Raw genomic sequence first — 13121 nt, 5'->3', positions numbered from 1 at the left:
CCGTGAAGCACGGGGGCGGCAGCATCATGTTGTGGGGGTGCTTTGCTGCAGGAGGGGCTGGTGCACTTCACAAAATAGATGGTATCATGAGGCAGGAAAATTATGTGGATATATTGAAGCAACATCTCAAGACATCAGTCAGGAAGTTAAAGTTTGGTCGCAAATGGGTCTTCCAAATGGGCAATGACCTCAAGCATTCTTCCAAAGTTGTGGCAAAATGGCTTAAGGACAACAAAGTCAAGGTATTGGAGTGGCTATCACAAAGCCCTGACCTCAATCCTATAGAAAATTTGTGGGCAGAACTGAAAAAGCCTGTGCGAGCAAGGAGGCCTACAAACCTGACTCAGTTACACCAGCTCTGTCAGGAGGAATGGGCCAAAATCCACCCAACTTATCGTGGGAAGCTTGTGGAAGGCTACCCGAAATGTTTGACCCAAATTAAACAATTTAAAGGCAATGCTACCAAATACTAATTGAGTGTATGTAAACTTCTGACCCACTGGGAATGTGAGGAAAGAAATAAAAGCTGAAATAAATCATTCTCTCTACTATTATTCTGACATTTCACATTCTCACAGTAATGTGGTGATCCTAACTGACCTAAGACAGGGAATTGTGAAAAGAGTTTAAATGTATTTGGATAAGGCGTATGTAAACTTCCGACTTCAACTGTATGCACTGTTTATAAATGAGGACCCTGGTGTGCTTGATCTGCTTTGCAAGCATTCCCGGAAGTCTTGCGATGTTGGCCTATGGGTTTAGAAACTCTGTGCATGTTCTTTTATAGGTATTTTTATTATTTCACCTTTATCTAACCAGGTAGGCCAGTTGAGAACAAGTTCTCATTTACAACTGCGACCTGGCCAAGATAAAGCAAAGCAGTGCGACAAAAACAAGAACACAGAGTTGCACATAAAAAAACGTACAGTCAATAACACAATAGTTAAATCTATGTACAGTGTGTGCAAATGTAGAAGAGTAGGGAGGTAAGGCAAGAAATAATCCATGGAGGTGAAATAATTACAATTTAGCATTAACACTGGAGTGATAGATGTGCAGATGATGATGTGCAAGTAGAGATACTGGGGTGCAAAAGAGCAAGAAGATAAGTAACAATATGGGGAGGAGGTAGTTGGGTGTGCTATTCACAGATTGGCTGTGTACAGGTGATCGGTAAGCTGCTCTGACAGCTGATGCTTAAAGTTAGAGAGGGAGAAATAAGACTCCAGCTTCAGTGATTTTTGAAATTCGTTCCAGTCACTGGCAGCAGGGAACTGGAAGGAAAGGCGGCCAAAGTAAGTTTTGGCTTTGGGGGTGACCAGTGAAATATACCTGCTGGAGCACGTGCTACGGGTGGGTGTTGCTATGGTGACCAGTGAGCTGAGATAAGGCAGGGCTTTACCTAGCAAAGACTTATAGATGACCTAGAACCAGTGGGTTTGGCGACGAATATGAAGCGAGGGCCAGCCAACGAGAGCATACAGGTCGCAGTCGTGGGTAGTATATGGGGCTTTGATGACGAAACGGATGGCACTGTGATAGACTGCATCCAATTTGCTGAGTAGAGTGTTGGAGGCTATTTTGTAAATGACATCGCCGAAGTCAAGGATAGTCAGTTTTGTGAGGGTATGTTTGGCAGCATGAGTGAAGGATGCTTTGTTGCGAAATAGGAAGCCGATTCTAGATTTAATTTTGGATTGGAGATGCTTAATGTGAGTCTGGAAGGAGAGTTTACAGTCTAACCAGACACCTAGGTATTTGTAGTTGTCCACATATTCTAAGTCAGAACCGTCCAGATTAGTGATGCTAGTCGAGCAGGAGGGTGCGGGCAGCAATCGGCTGAGGAGCATGCACTTGGTTTTACTTGCATTTAAAAGCAGTTGGAGGCCTCGGAAGGAGTGTTGTACGGCATTGAAGCTCGTTTAGAGGTTTGTTAGCACAGTGTCCAAAGAAGGGCCAGATGTATACAGAATGGTGTCGTCTGCGTAGAGGTGGATCAGAGAATCACCAGCAGCAAGAGCGACATCATTGATATATACAGAGAAAAGAGTCGGCCCGAGAATTGAACCCTGTGGCACCCCCGTAGAGACTGTAAGAGGTCCCGACAACAGGCCCTCCGATTTGACACACTGAACTCTATCTGAGAAGTAGTTGGTGAACCAGGCGAGGCAGTCATTTGAGAAGCCAAGGCTATTGAGTCTCCCCCGAAAATAATGCGGTGATTGACAGAGTCGAAAGCCTTGGCCAGGTTGATGAATACGGCTGCAAAGTACTATCTTTTATCGATGGCGGTTATAATATTGTTTAGGACCTTGGAAACTGGATTGCATAGCGGAGAAGGTACGGTGGGATTCGAAATGGTTGGTGATCTGTTTGTGAACTTGTCTTTCAAAGATTTTAGAAAGGTAGGGCAGGATGGATATAGGTCTATAACAGTTTGGGTCTAGAGTTTATCCCCGTTTGAAGAAGGAGGATGACCGCGGCATCTTTCCAAGCTTTGGGGATCTCAGACGATACAAAAAAGAGGTTGAATAGGGGTTGCAACAATTTCGGCTGATCATTTTAGAAAGAGAGGGTCCAGATTGTCTAGCCCAGCTGATTTGTAGGGATCCAGATTTTGCAGCTCTTTCAGAACATCAGCTATCTGAATTTGGGTGAAGGAGAAGCGTGCGGGGGGGGGGGCTTGTGCAAGTTGCTGCAGGGGGTGTTGAGATGTTGGCCAGGGAAGGGGTAGCCAGGTGGAAAGCATGGACAGCCGTAGAAAAATGCTTATTGAAATGATCGATTATCGTAGATTTATCGGTGGTTACAGTGTTTCCTAGCCTCAGTGCAGTGGGCAGCTGGGAGGAGGTGCTCTTGTTCTCCATGGACTTTACAGTGTCCCAAAACTTTTTGGAATTAGTGTTACAGGATGCAAATTTCTGTTTGAAAAAGCTAGCCTTATCTTTCCTAACTGACTGAGTATATTGGTTCCTGACTTCCCTGAAAAGTTGCATATCGCGGGGGCTATTCGATGCTATCGCAGAATTCCACAGTAGGTTTTTGTGCTGGTCAAGGGCAGTCTGGGGTGAACCAAGGGCTATATCTGTTCTTAGTTCTACTTTGTTTTAATGGGGCATGCTTATTTAAGATGGTGAGGAAAACTCTTTTAAAGAGCAACCAGGCATACTCTACTGATGGGATGAGGTCAATATCCTTCCAGGATACCGACTAGAAAGGCCTGCTCGCTGAAGTGTTTTAGGGAGCGTTTGACAGTGATGAGGGTGACCGCAGACCCATTACACACACAGGCAATGAGGCAGTGATTGCTGAGATCCTGGTTGAAGACAGCAGAGGTGTATTTAGAGGGCAAGTTGGTCAGGATGATATCTAAGAGGGTGCCCATAGTTGCGGATTTAGGGTTGTACCTGATAGGATCCTTGATAATTGGTGTGAGATTGAGGGCAGCTTAGATTGTAGGACGGCCGGGGTGTTAAGCATGTCCCAGTTTAGGTCACCTAACAGTATGAACTCTGAAGATAGATGGGGGGCAATCAATTCACATATGGTGTCCAGGGCAGCTGGGGGCTGAAGGGGGTCTATAAAAAGCGGCAACGGTGTGAGACTTGTTTCTTGAAAGGTGGATTTTTAAAAGTAGAATCTCGACTTGTTTGGGCACAGATCTGGATAGTATGACAGAACTCTAAAGGCTATCTCTGCAGTAGATTACAACTCCGCCCTCTTTGGCAGTTCTATCTTGTCGGAAAATGTTATAGTTAAGGATGGAAATTTCTGAATTTTTGGTGGCCTTCCTAAGCCAGGATTCAGACACGGCTAGGACATCCGGGTTGGCGGAGTGTGCTAAAGCAGTGAATAAAACAAACTTAGGGACGAGGCTTCTAATGTTAACATGCATGAAACCAAGGCTTTTAAGGTTACAGAAGTCAACAAATGAGAGCACCTGATGAATGGGAGTGGAGCTAGGGGCTGCAGGGCCTGGGTTAACCTCCATATCACCAGAGGAACAGAGGAGGAGTAGGATAAGAATACGGCTAAAGGGTAAAAGAACTGGTCGTCGAGTTTGTTTGGAACAGAGAGTAAAAGGAGCAGATTTCTGGGCGTGGAAGAATAGATTCAAGGCATAATGTACAGACAAGGGTATTGTAGGATGTGAATACAGTGGAGGTATTACAGTGTATCGGTTACATGTATCGGTTGCCAAAGTACAGTGCATTCGGAAAGTATTCAGATCCCTTGATTTTTCAAAATTTTGTTACGTTACAGCTTTATTCTAAAATGAATGAAATAGTTTTTTCCCCTCATCAATCTACAAACAATACCTCATAATGACAAAGCAAAAACAGGTTCACAGCGATTACAGCCTTGGCACACCTGTATTTGGGGAGTTTCTTCCATTCTTCTCTGCAGATTCTCTCAAGCTCTGTCAGGTTGGATGGGGAGCGTTGCTGCACAGCTATTTTCAGGTCTCTGCAGAGATGTTTGATCGGGTTCAAGTCCTGGCTGGGCCACTCAAGGACATTCAGAGACTTGTCCCGAAGACACTCCTGTGTTGTCTTGGCTGTGTGCTTAAGGTCTTTGTCCTGTTGGAAGGTGAACCTTTGCCCCAGTCTGAGGTCCTGAGCGCTCTGGAGCAGGTTTTCATCAAGGATCTCTCTGTACTTTGCTCCGTTCATATTTCCCTCGATCCTGACTAATCTCCCAGTTCCTGCCGATGAAAAACATCCCCACAGCATGATGCTGCCACCACCATGCTTCACCGTAGGGATGGTGCCAGGTTTCCTCCAGACGTAACGTTTGTCATTCAGGCCAAAGAGTTCAATCTTGGTTTCCTTAGACCAATCTTGTTTCTCATGTACTGAGAGTCCTTTAGGTGCCTTTTGGAAAACTCCAAGCAGGCTGTCATGTGCCTTTTACTGAGGAGTGGCTTCCTTCTGGCCACTCTACCATAAAGGCCTGATTGGTGGAGTGCTGCAGAGATGGTTGTCCTTCTGAAAGGTTCTCCCATTTCCACAGAGAAACTCTGGAGCTCTGTCAGAGTGACTATCGGATGCACTGTATACTGTATACAGTTAGCACAGGCCCACAATATAATTGTTGTTGTGTGTAGGCCTAATCTAGGCCCAGGATTCAATCAGATCAGTTTTCACCAGTGGTAACCAATAATAGCATAGTTTATCATTGCTTTAGGCGGTGACAGAGGTATAACTGCGTTGGAGCTGTCAAATCCACAAGCGGCTCCCGTCGTTATACCTATGCAGACATTGCCATTGAAAGCATAGAAATCGCATTAGTAAAAATGCTGAGGAGCATACAGGATAATATTTCTATAAAGCCAACACTTTCTCGTTCTGGGAAGGGTGTAGTTTCGTGAATGACAACAAGAGCACCCTCCCACCGATTTGGTAGCTACAATGCAGTTACACATCCAACACACAAAAGCAATGAAAATATATGCGATTGTCGTTTACGGCAGAATAATCTGAATTAATCCTGGCCCTACTCTGTCATAACACATTTCACACAGACATAACTATTATGAGATGTAATTGAACCTAAACATTTCACCATGATGGCCATCAATACTCTCACAATAAATGTTTATTTTTTCTCCACTGCATCAGTCAAATCTCAGAGAGCAGAAGAGCACATCGATGCAGGCTTCACCTGTCCAAGCTTCAGAGAACGAGAAGACTGACCCAACTAAGGCACTGAGGGGCTGATCTCCCCTCTATCAGCATATAAGTGTAACACTCCCTGATAAGTGTTTGACCATGATAGCATCCTTGTTAGGACCCTTGGGGCGGCAGGTAGCCTAGTGGTTAGAGTGGTGAGCCAGTAACCAAAATGTTGCTGGATCGAATCCCTGAGCTGACAAGGTAAAAATCTGTCGTTCTGCCTCTGAGCAAGGCAGTTAACCCACTGTTCCCCGGTAGGCTGTCATTGTAAATAAGAATTTGTTCTTAACTGACTTGCCAAGTTAAATAAAGTTTAATTGAAAAATAATTGTCTGATTGATTGTGGATTTGTGGTTAACCATTAAAATATGATATTATGATAATAATAATAGTACAGTGGTGTAACGTCCTGACCAGAGTTCTTATGTGCTTTGCTTCTTTAGTGTTGGTCAGGACGTGAGCTGGGTGGGAATTCTATGTTGTGTGTCTAGTTCGTCTGTTTCTGTGTTCAGCCTAATATGGTTCTCAATCAGAGACAGCTGTCAATCGTTGTCCCTGATTGAGAATCATATATAGGTAGCTTGTTTTGTGTTGGGGATTGGGGGTGGTTGTTTCCTGTGTCAGTGTTTGTGCCACACAGGACTGTGACGGTTAGTTTGTTTGTTATTTTGTATCGTGTCTATGTTGCATGTTTGCACTTAGTCTTTGATAGCTTCACGTTCGTCTGTTTGTTGTTTTGTTTTGTTGTTCTTCTTTTAATAAAAGAGAAGATGTATTTTTCACACGGTGCGCCTTGGTCCTCTCTCTCTCCCATAGAAGTTCCTGACAGAATTACCCAACTAACTCGGACCAAGCAGCGTGAGTACGAGCAGCAGCGGCCCACTACACAGGAATCCTGGACATGGGAGGAAATTCTGGAGGGTGAAGGACACTGGGCTCACATTGGAGAATATCGTCGCTCTCGGGAAGAGATGGAGGCAGCTAAAGCCCAGGAGTGGTGGTATGAGGAGGAAGCACGTAAGCGAGGCTGGAAACCCGAGAGGAAATCCCAAAAATTTCTTGGGGGAGGCTAAAGGGTAGTGTGGCGAAGTCAGGTAGGAGACCTGCGCCCACTTCCCATGCTTACCGTGGAGAGCGGGAGTACGGGCAGACACTGTGTTATGCGGAAGAGCGCACGGTGTCTCCTGTACGTGTGCATAGCCCGGTGCGGGTTATTCCACCTCCCCGCACTGGGCGGGCTAGATTGAGCATTGAGCCAAGTGCAATAAAGCCGGCTCAACATATCTGGCCTCCAGTACGTCTCCTCGGGCCGGTGTACATGATACCAGCCTTACGTATGGTGTTCCCGGTTCGCCAACACAGCCCAGTGCGGGTTATTCCACCTCCCCGCACTGGACGGGCTACGGGGAGCATTCAAGCAGGTAAGGTTGGGCAGGCTCGGTGCTCAAGGGAGCCAGTACGCCTGCACGGTCCGGCATATCCGGCGCCACTTTCCCGCCCCAGCCCAGTACCACCAGTGCCTACACCACGCACCAGGCTTCTAGTGCGTCTCCAGAGCCCTGTTCCTCCTCCACGCACTCTCCCTGTGGTGCGTGTCTCCAGCCCAGTGCCTCCAGTTCCGGCACCACGCATCAAGCCTCCTGTGCGTCTCCAGAGCCCTGTACGCACTGTTCCTTCTCCCCGCACTCGCCCTGAGGTGCGTGCCCTCAGTCCGGTACCACCAGTTCCGGCACCACGCACCAGGCCTATAGTGCGCTTTGAGAAACCAGTGTGCCCTGTTCCTGCTCCCCGCACTAGCCTTGAGGTGCATGTCTCCAGTCCGGTACCACCAGTTCCGGCACCACGCACCAGGCCTACTGTGCGCCTCAGCAGGTCAGAGTCGGCCATCTGCCCAACGCCGCCTGCACTGCTCGTCTGCTCAACGCAGCCTGCACTGCTCGTCTGCCCAGCGCCCTCTGAGCCATCTGTCTGCCCAGCGCCGTCTGAGCCGCCCGTCTGTCCCGAGCCATTAGAGCCGCCCGTCTGTCCCGAGCCATTAGAGCCGCCCGTCTGTCCCGAGCCGCCAGAGCCGTCCGTCAGTCAGGAGCCGCCAGAGCCGTCCGTCAGTCAGGAGCCGCCAGAGCCGTCCGTCAGTCAGGAGCCGCCAGAGCCGTCCGTCAGTCAGGAGCCGCCAGAGCCGTCCGTCAGTCAGGAGCCGCCAGAGCCGTCCGTCAGTCAGGAGCCGCCAGAGCCGTCCGTCAGTCAGGAGCCGCCAGAGCCGTCCGTCAGTCAGGAGCCGCCAGAGCCGTCCGTCAGTCAGGAGCCGCCAGAGCCGTCCGTCAGTCAGGAGCCGCCAGAGCCGCCAGCCAGTCAGGAGCCGCCAGAGCCGCCAGCCAGTCAGGAGCCGCCAGAGCCGCCAGCCAGTCAGGAGCCGCCAGAGCCGCCAGCCAGTCAGGAGCCGCCAGAGCCGCCAGCCAGTCAGGAGCCGCCAGAGCCGCCAGCCAGTCAGGAGCCGCCAGAGCCGCCAGCCAGTCAGGAGCCGCCAGAGCCGCCAGCCAGTCAGGAGCCGCCAGAGCCGCCAGTCAGTCAGGAGCTGCCAGAGCCGCCAGCCAGTCAGGAGCTGCCAGAGCCGCCAGCCAGTCAGGAGCTGCCAGAGCCGCCAGCCAGTCAGGAGCTGCCAGAGCCGCCAGCCAGTCAGGAGCTGCCAGAGCCGCCAGCCAGTCAGGAGCCGCCAGCCAGTCAGGAGCCGCCAGCCAGTCAGGAGCCGCCCTCCAGTCAGGAGCCGCCCTCCAGTCAGGAGCCGCCCTCCAGTCAGGAGCCGCCCTCCAGTCAGGAGCCGCCCTCCAGTCCGGAGCTGCCACTCAGTCCGGAGCTGCCATTCGTCCGGAGCTGCCTCTCTGTCCTGAGCTACCGCTCTGTCCTGAGCTACCTCTATGTCCTGAGCTACCTCCTAAATCATGTGGGGGCCTTGGGGAGGATTCTTAGGCCAAGGTCGTGGGCGAGGGTCGCCACTCAAAGGACGCTAAGGAGGGGGACAAAGACAGTGGTGGAGTAGTGTCCTCGTCCACCGCCGAGCTGCTTACCTATTGCAGATTCAGTCTTCCCAGCCTGGTGCAGGTCTACAATTTTGTTTCTGGTGTCCTTTGACAGCTCTTTGGTCTTGGCCATAGTGGAGTTTGGAGTGTGATTGTTTGAGGTTGTGGACAGGTGTCTTTTATACTGATAACAAGTTCAAACAGGTGCCATTAATACAGGTAACGAGTGGAGGACAGAGGAGCCTCTTAAAGAAGTTACAGGTCTGTGAAAGCCAGAAATCTTGCTTGTTTGTAGGTGACCAAATACTTATTTTCCACCATAATTTGCAAATAAATTCATTAAAAATCCTACAATGTGATTTCTGGATTTTTTTTCCTCATTTTGTCTGTCATAGTTGAAGTGTACCTATGATGAAAATTACAGGCCTCTCTCTTATCTTTTTAAGTTGGAGAACTTGCACAATTGGTGGCTGACTAAATACTTTTTTGCCCCACTGTATATGAAGGAGAATAACTTTTCTCGATTACTTTAGTACACTCCCAGCCTCCAAGTTTTTACCCCTCCTGTTTCCATCTTTGAGGTGCATTGAATAAAGATTGGAACTTGAGACATTATTCTTGGTGTGATTCAATGACATTCTCGTTGTTGACATAGGCTATTTAACTTTTTTTTATCAAGAGCATTTCACAACACTATTTCAAGACAGTGATGGCCAGCTGAGGAAATGTGGAGATGAGATGTAAATGAGATGACGTGACATCAGCATGTCCAGAGAGATGTTGATCAAAGCTTTCTTCTAACATACCATGTGTTGTTCATGCCAGAATTCCCCTGTCAACTGTCATTAAGACTTAAAAAGTATATCCCTCTATGACTTCAACAAAAGCTGTGGAAAACTAATGTAGAAATAAGACTTGAAGAGGCATCTATGTCGAAACTAATCTATGAGTCAGATTTGTAACTAAAGCCTACTGTTGAATTTGTATTTAAATATGTTCTATGACTGTAATTTGGCAACAATAATCTACAGTAATATTGTTATTGTTGACTCAACCAACTCCACAGCTGACTAGGTTAGCAAAATGATAGTAAATTCCCCCAAATTCCCAGGATTCTCAGAATGAGGAGGAAACAAGCAGGAAATCCAGAATCCTCCAACCAGCATTTCTCGAAAAACTGGGCATTTTTATAAAGTTACCAGAATGTTGCAACCCTACACCTGACAAACCCAAGGATTTCAACAATAGAAACAGCAGCAACAAACAAACACAATACATTTCTGGTCAAACAAACTTTATTTGCCACTGAAACATATATAGCACTTCTCCTCACTAAGCAGGAGCAGCATTTGCCATGGTTAGGGTGAGGCAGAGGGAAAGCACTGATGGTAGAAAGAGGCTCATGGAAGAGGCTCTGGGGGGGAAGTTGTTTAGAAGCCTCTTCAGCTGGCCCCGGAGGCGGCAGGGGGTCCAGGGGGTGCGGGTGCTGGGGCAGGGACAGGGGCAGGAGCTGGAGCAGGGGCAGGAGCAGGGACGGTGAAACACCCCCTCTTGTGCCACTGCATGTCTCGCACACGTCGGACAGACTGGATCTGAGGTGCAGGGGCATCCCAGTCATTCCAGTGCTTGAAGTCTCCACACTCAAACACATACTGGCACCCCCTGTAGCCGGGGTACATGTAGCCGACCCATCTGCAACAAAGGAACAGAGAAGGAGTCCATGAAACAGGACCAAAATAGACGTCAGAATATGACAGTTAGCATAATTGACCATCTTTTAAAGGTTTTCAGGAGAAAGACGAGAGATGAAGTAAGACATGAGAGAAACAGAAAAGGGTTGAAGAGAGAGAGAGCAAGTGAAAAAGGAAGAAAATGAGAGAGGGTGAAAGGGAGCTCATACGTTCCGTTGAGGGCCTTGACACTCGCTACGCGATCTTGGAAACCATGTCCCCACAAACTGGGAACATCATCATCAACAATCTCCATCTTTCTACCAGTGAAGCCTGGGCTCTCAAACAGATGGAGCTTGTGTTCGGCACTATCCTAAAGAGGAGAAATGGAAATATGCACACACACAAACAGACTCACTTAGTGTTAAGATGTTTACTGAGAGCTGATTATTGAGATAGAGAGAGGCTTCAGCTAATCAGTGAGCATTCAGATAGCCAATGAGAGCCGTCTGCTGAGGTGATAAATTACTGTTGAGATGAACATGGAGTTCTGCAATGGTTAAAGAGTGTTGAGATAATCTGCGAGTGTTGAGATAAATGGGAGTACTGAGATGCTCAGAGAATATTTGTTTTTTAGTATAATTTATATAAAAATATTATTTATTTTTATAAGGTGTAGATCAGCTTTTATATTGTAGATAGATTGGGGCTCAGAGAATGTTGATAGAGATAGGTAGGGAATGCAGGGTGGTGAGATGGTAAACGTGTTAACATGGTCAGTGAGTATGTTGAGCATGTTTACATTCCTGTCATTTAGCCGACGCTCTTATCCAGAGCGAGTGCATATATTTTCATATCGGTACCCCTGTGGGAATCGAACCCACAACCTTGGCATTACAAGCACCAAGCTCTACCAACTGTGCTACACGGGGTACGTTTAGACATTGTTTGAGTGCTACCCACCACTTTGAGAGGCCGCATGGACCAGAAGGAGTAGCTGTACTGGCTGTTGGTCCAGGTGTCCCAGCGTGGATACTCGCCTTTCTCCAGAACAAACTGCTCACCTGCAAACCCCTGGCGGTCATACCCCACCCATCTGACAGGAGAGAGGACAAGGGCGAGGCTGAGTTAGAATATCTCTCCTCAGCATGTATGACGTTGTATTTGGCCATATGTGGTAACAGATATACAGTATCATTTAAAAAAAAGTTAACACTTAACCTGAACCTGAAAATACATGTTCTGTATGTGTACGAATATGACTGTCTGTGAATGACACCAATGCACCAGTACTCACGGGCCAGACTCAACCAGCATAGAGCCCACCTTCTCCAGGCCCTTCTCTGAAACATCTTTACACTCAGTAGAAAACTCAGCCTTGCGGCCCTGGAAATTCTCAAACTCAAACAGCACCACCTGGATCAGAGAGAGGAGGAGAGACAGAGAGGGGAAAGAGGAGGAAAGATACTAATATTGAGAAAGTCAAGCTTACAGTATAAAGAGAGGAAATATATGGGGGACTAAGGAAGAGGGTTTATAGAGAAGTGGGAAAATACAGAAGTGGGTCGAAGGAGAGAAAAATAAATGAAGAGAAACATCACAAGAGAGAAATAGACAGATAACAGATGGGGAGAGGGAGGATACAGTACCTTGTAAGTGGCTCCTACTCCACCCTGGCTTTTCCCTGCAGCCAGTTGCTCAGGGGCGCTCTGCTGCTCCGACATCCTCCTCGTCCACTGGTTACTCCTCTCTTAGGAGCACAATCAGGAGAGAGACAGAGTAAAGAGAAACACAGACACCATGATGACATTCATTTCACAATGATGACCATCAGTCCTCTCAGTAGCAATGGATCCTTTTACTCCTTTGAATCAGTCAAGATTTGCGTCCACTTCAGAGAGCAGAAGAGCACATTGGTGCAGACGTAACCTGAGCTGAGAATAAGGACCTGAGGGGCTGTATTCTACACTTTTCTATCTCCAGGAAAAAACCCTGGGGCCAGGAGTTTTTCCTGACCGTAGGCTATAACTAGGGCCCAGAGTAATCTCCCTATGAACATGTTATTCTCATACCCCAATGTGCAACCTTTCAAATCAGTGATTCCATCTTTCACTGTCTATCATGTCCAACTCTGCAAGCCTCAGTCTGTATCATAACCAGTTCTGCACCCCCCTGACTCAATCAAACCTATCACTACAAACACACATTCTATAATACTCTATTCTGCAAACTCCTCACTTGCTCATATATTTTACTGCAAACATTTAAGCATACCAAATTATATCTTTACCAACTCTAAAAATACTACACTATCATTCCTATCCCCCCACCCCATCCAACCTCTCCTTCTCCATCCGTCAACAATCATGACTATGGGGTCTCCTTTACTTTTCATGTAAAATCAGTTTCAAAGTTCAATTAAAACCTTGTTAATCCTGCTGTGCAGAACCAAGTTGGTTTTACCTGGATATGCCTGCTGTGTATTGATAGCCTCTCTCTCTCTGTGCCACTTGGTGTTTGGGGTTGAGCCGTTGGAGGGCAGTGGCAGGGGGGGTATTTATGGTTTATTTCTGGCCACAACAGCAGAAAAGGGGGAGCTGTTGATACAGCAAGTCTGTCGCTGACATTGTGTCCATAACGCTACCTCTCCATATGCAGCTGTGTTGGCACACGCTACCCTGCCCGTCCGCCTGGCTGCCAGTGCGTGGTATGTGCGGGTACACGGAGAGGGAGCCAAGAGGATTCAGCAAACAGCCCAACTC

The 13121-nt window shown here is 47.7% G+C and overlaps 1 protein-coding gene across 1 annotated transcript; it reads right to left on the bottom strand.

Annotated features, from left to right (window-relative positions):
- Positions 1-10131: 10131 nt before the first annotated feature.
- Positions 10132-12083, bottom strand: LOC129852772 (beta-crystallin B3-like). The gene is made up of 5 exons (XM_055918431.1): positions 12009-12083; positions 11657-11775; positions 11323-11455; positions 10590-10732; positions 10132-10381 (listed from the first exon to the last, which is right to left on the bottom strand). Exons 1-5 carry the CDS (start codon positions 12081-12083, stop codon positions 10132-10134), a joined length of 720 nt encoding a protein of 239 aa, XP_055774406.1.
- Positions 12084-13121: the final 1038 nt, after the last annotated feature.

Source organism: Salvelinus fontinalis, chromosome 4 (genome assembly GCF_029448725.1).
Source record: "Salvelinus fontinalis isolate EN_2023a chromosome 4, ASM2944872v1, whole genome shotgun sequence".
Lineage (NCBI taxonomy): Eukaryota > Metazoa > Chordata > Actinopteri > Salmoniformes > Salmonidae > Salvelinus > Salvelinus fontinalis.
The sequence above is the reverse complement of the archived record's forward strand: the minus strand, read 5'-3'. Positions and strand labels throughout refer to the sequence as shown.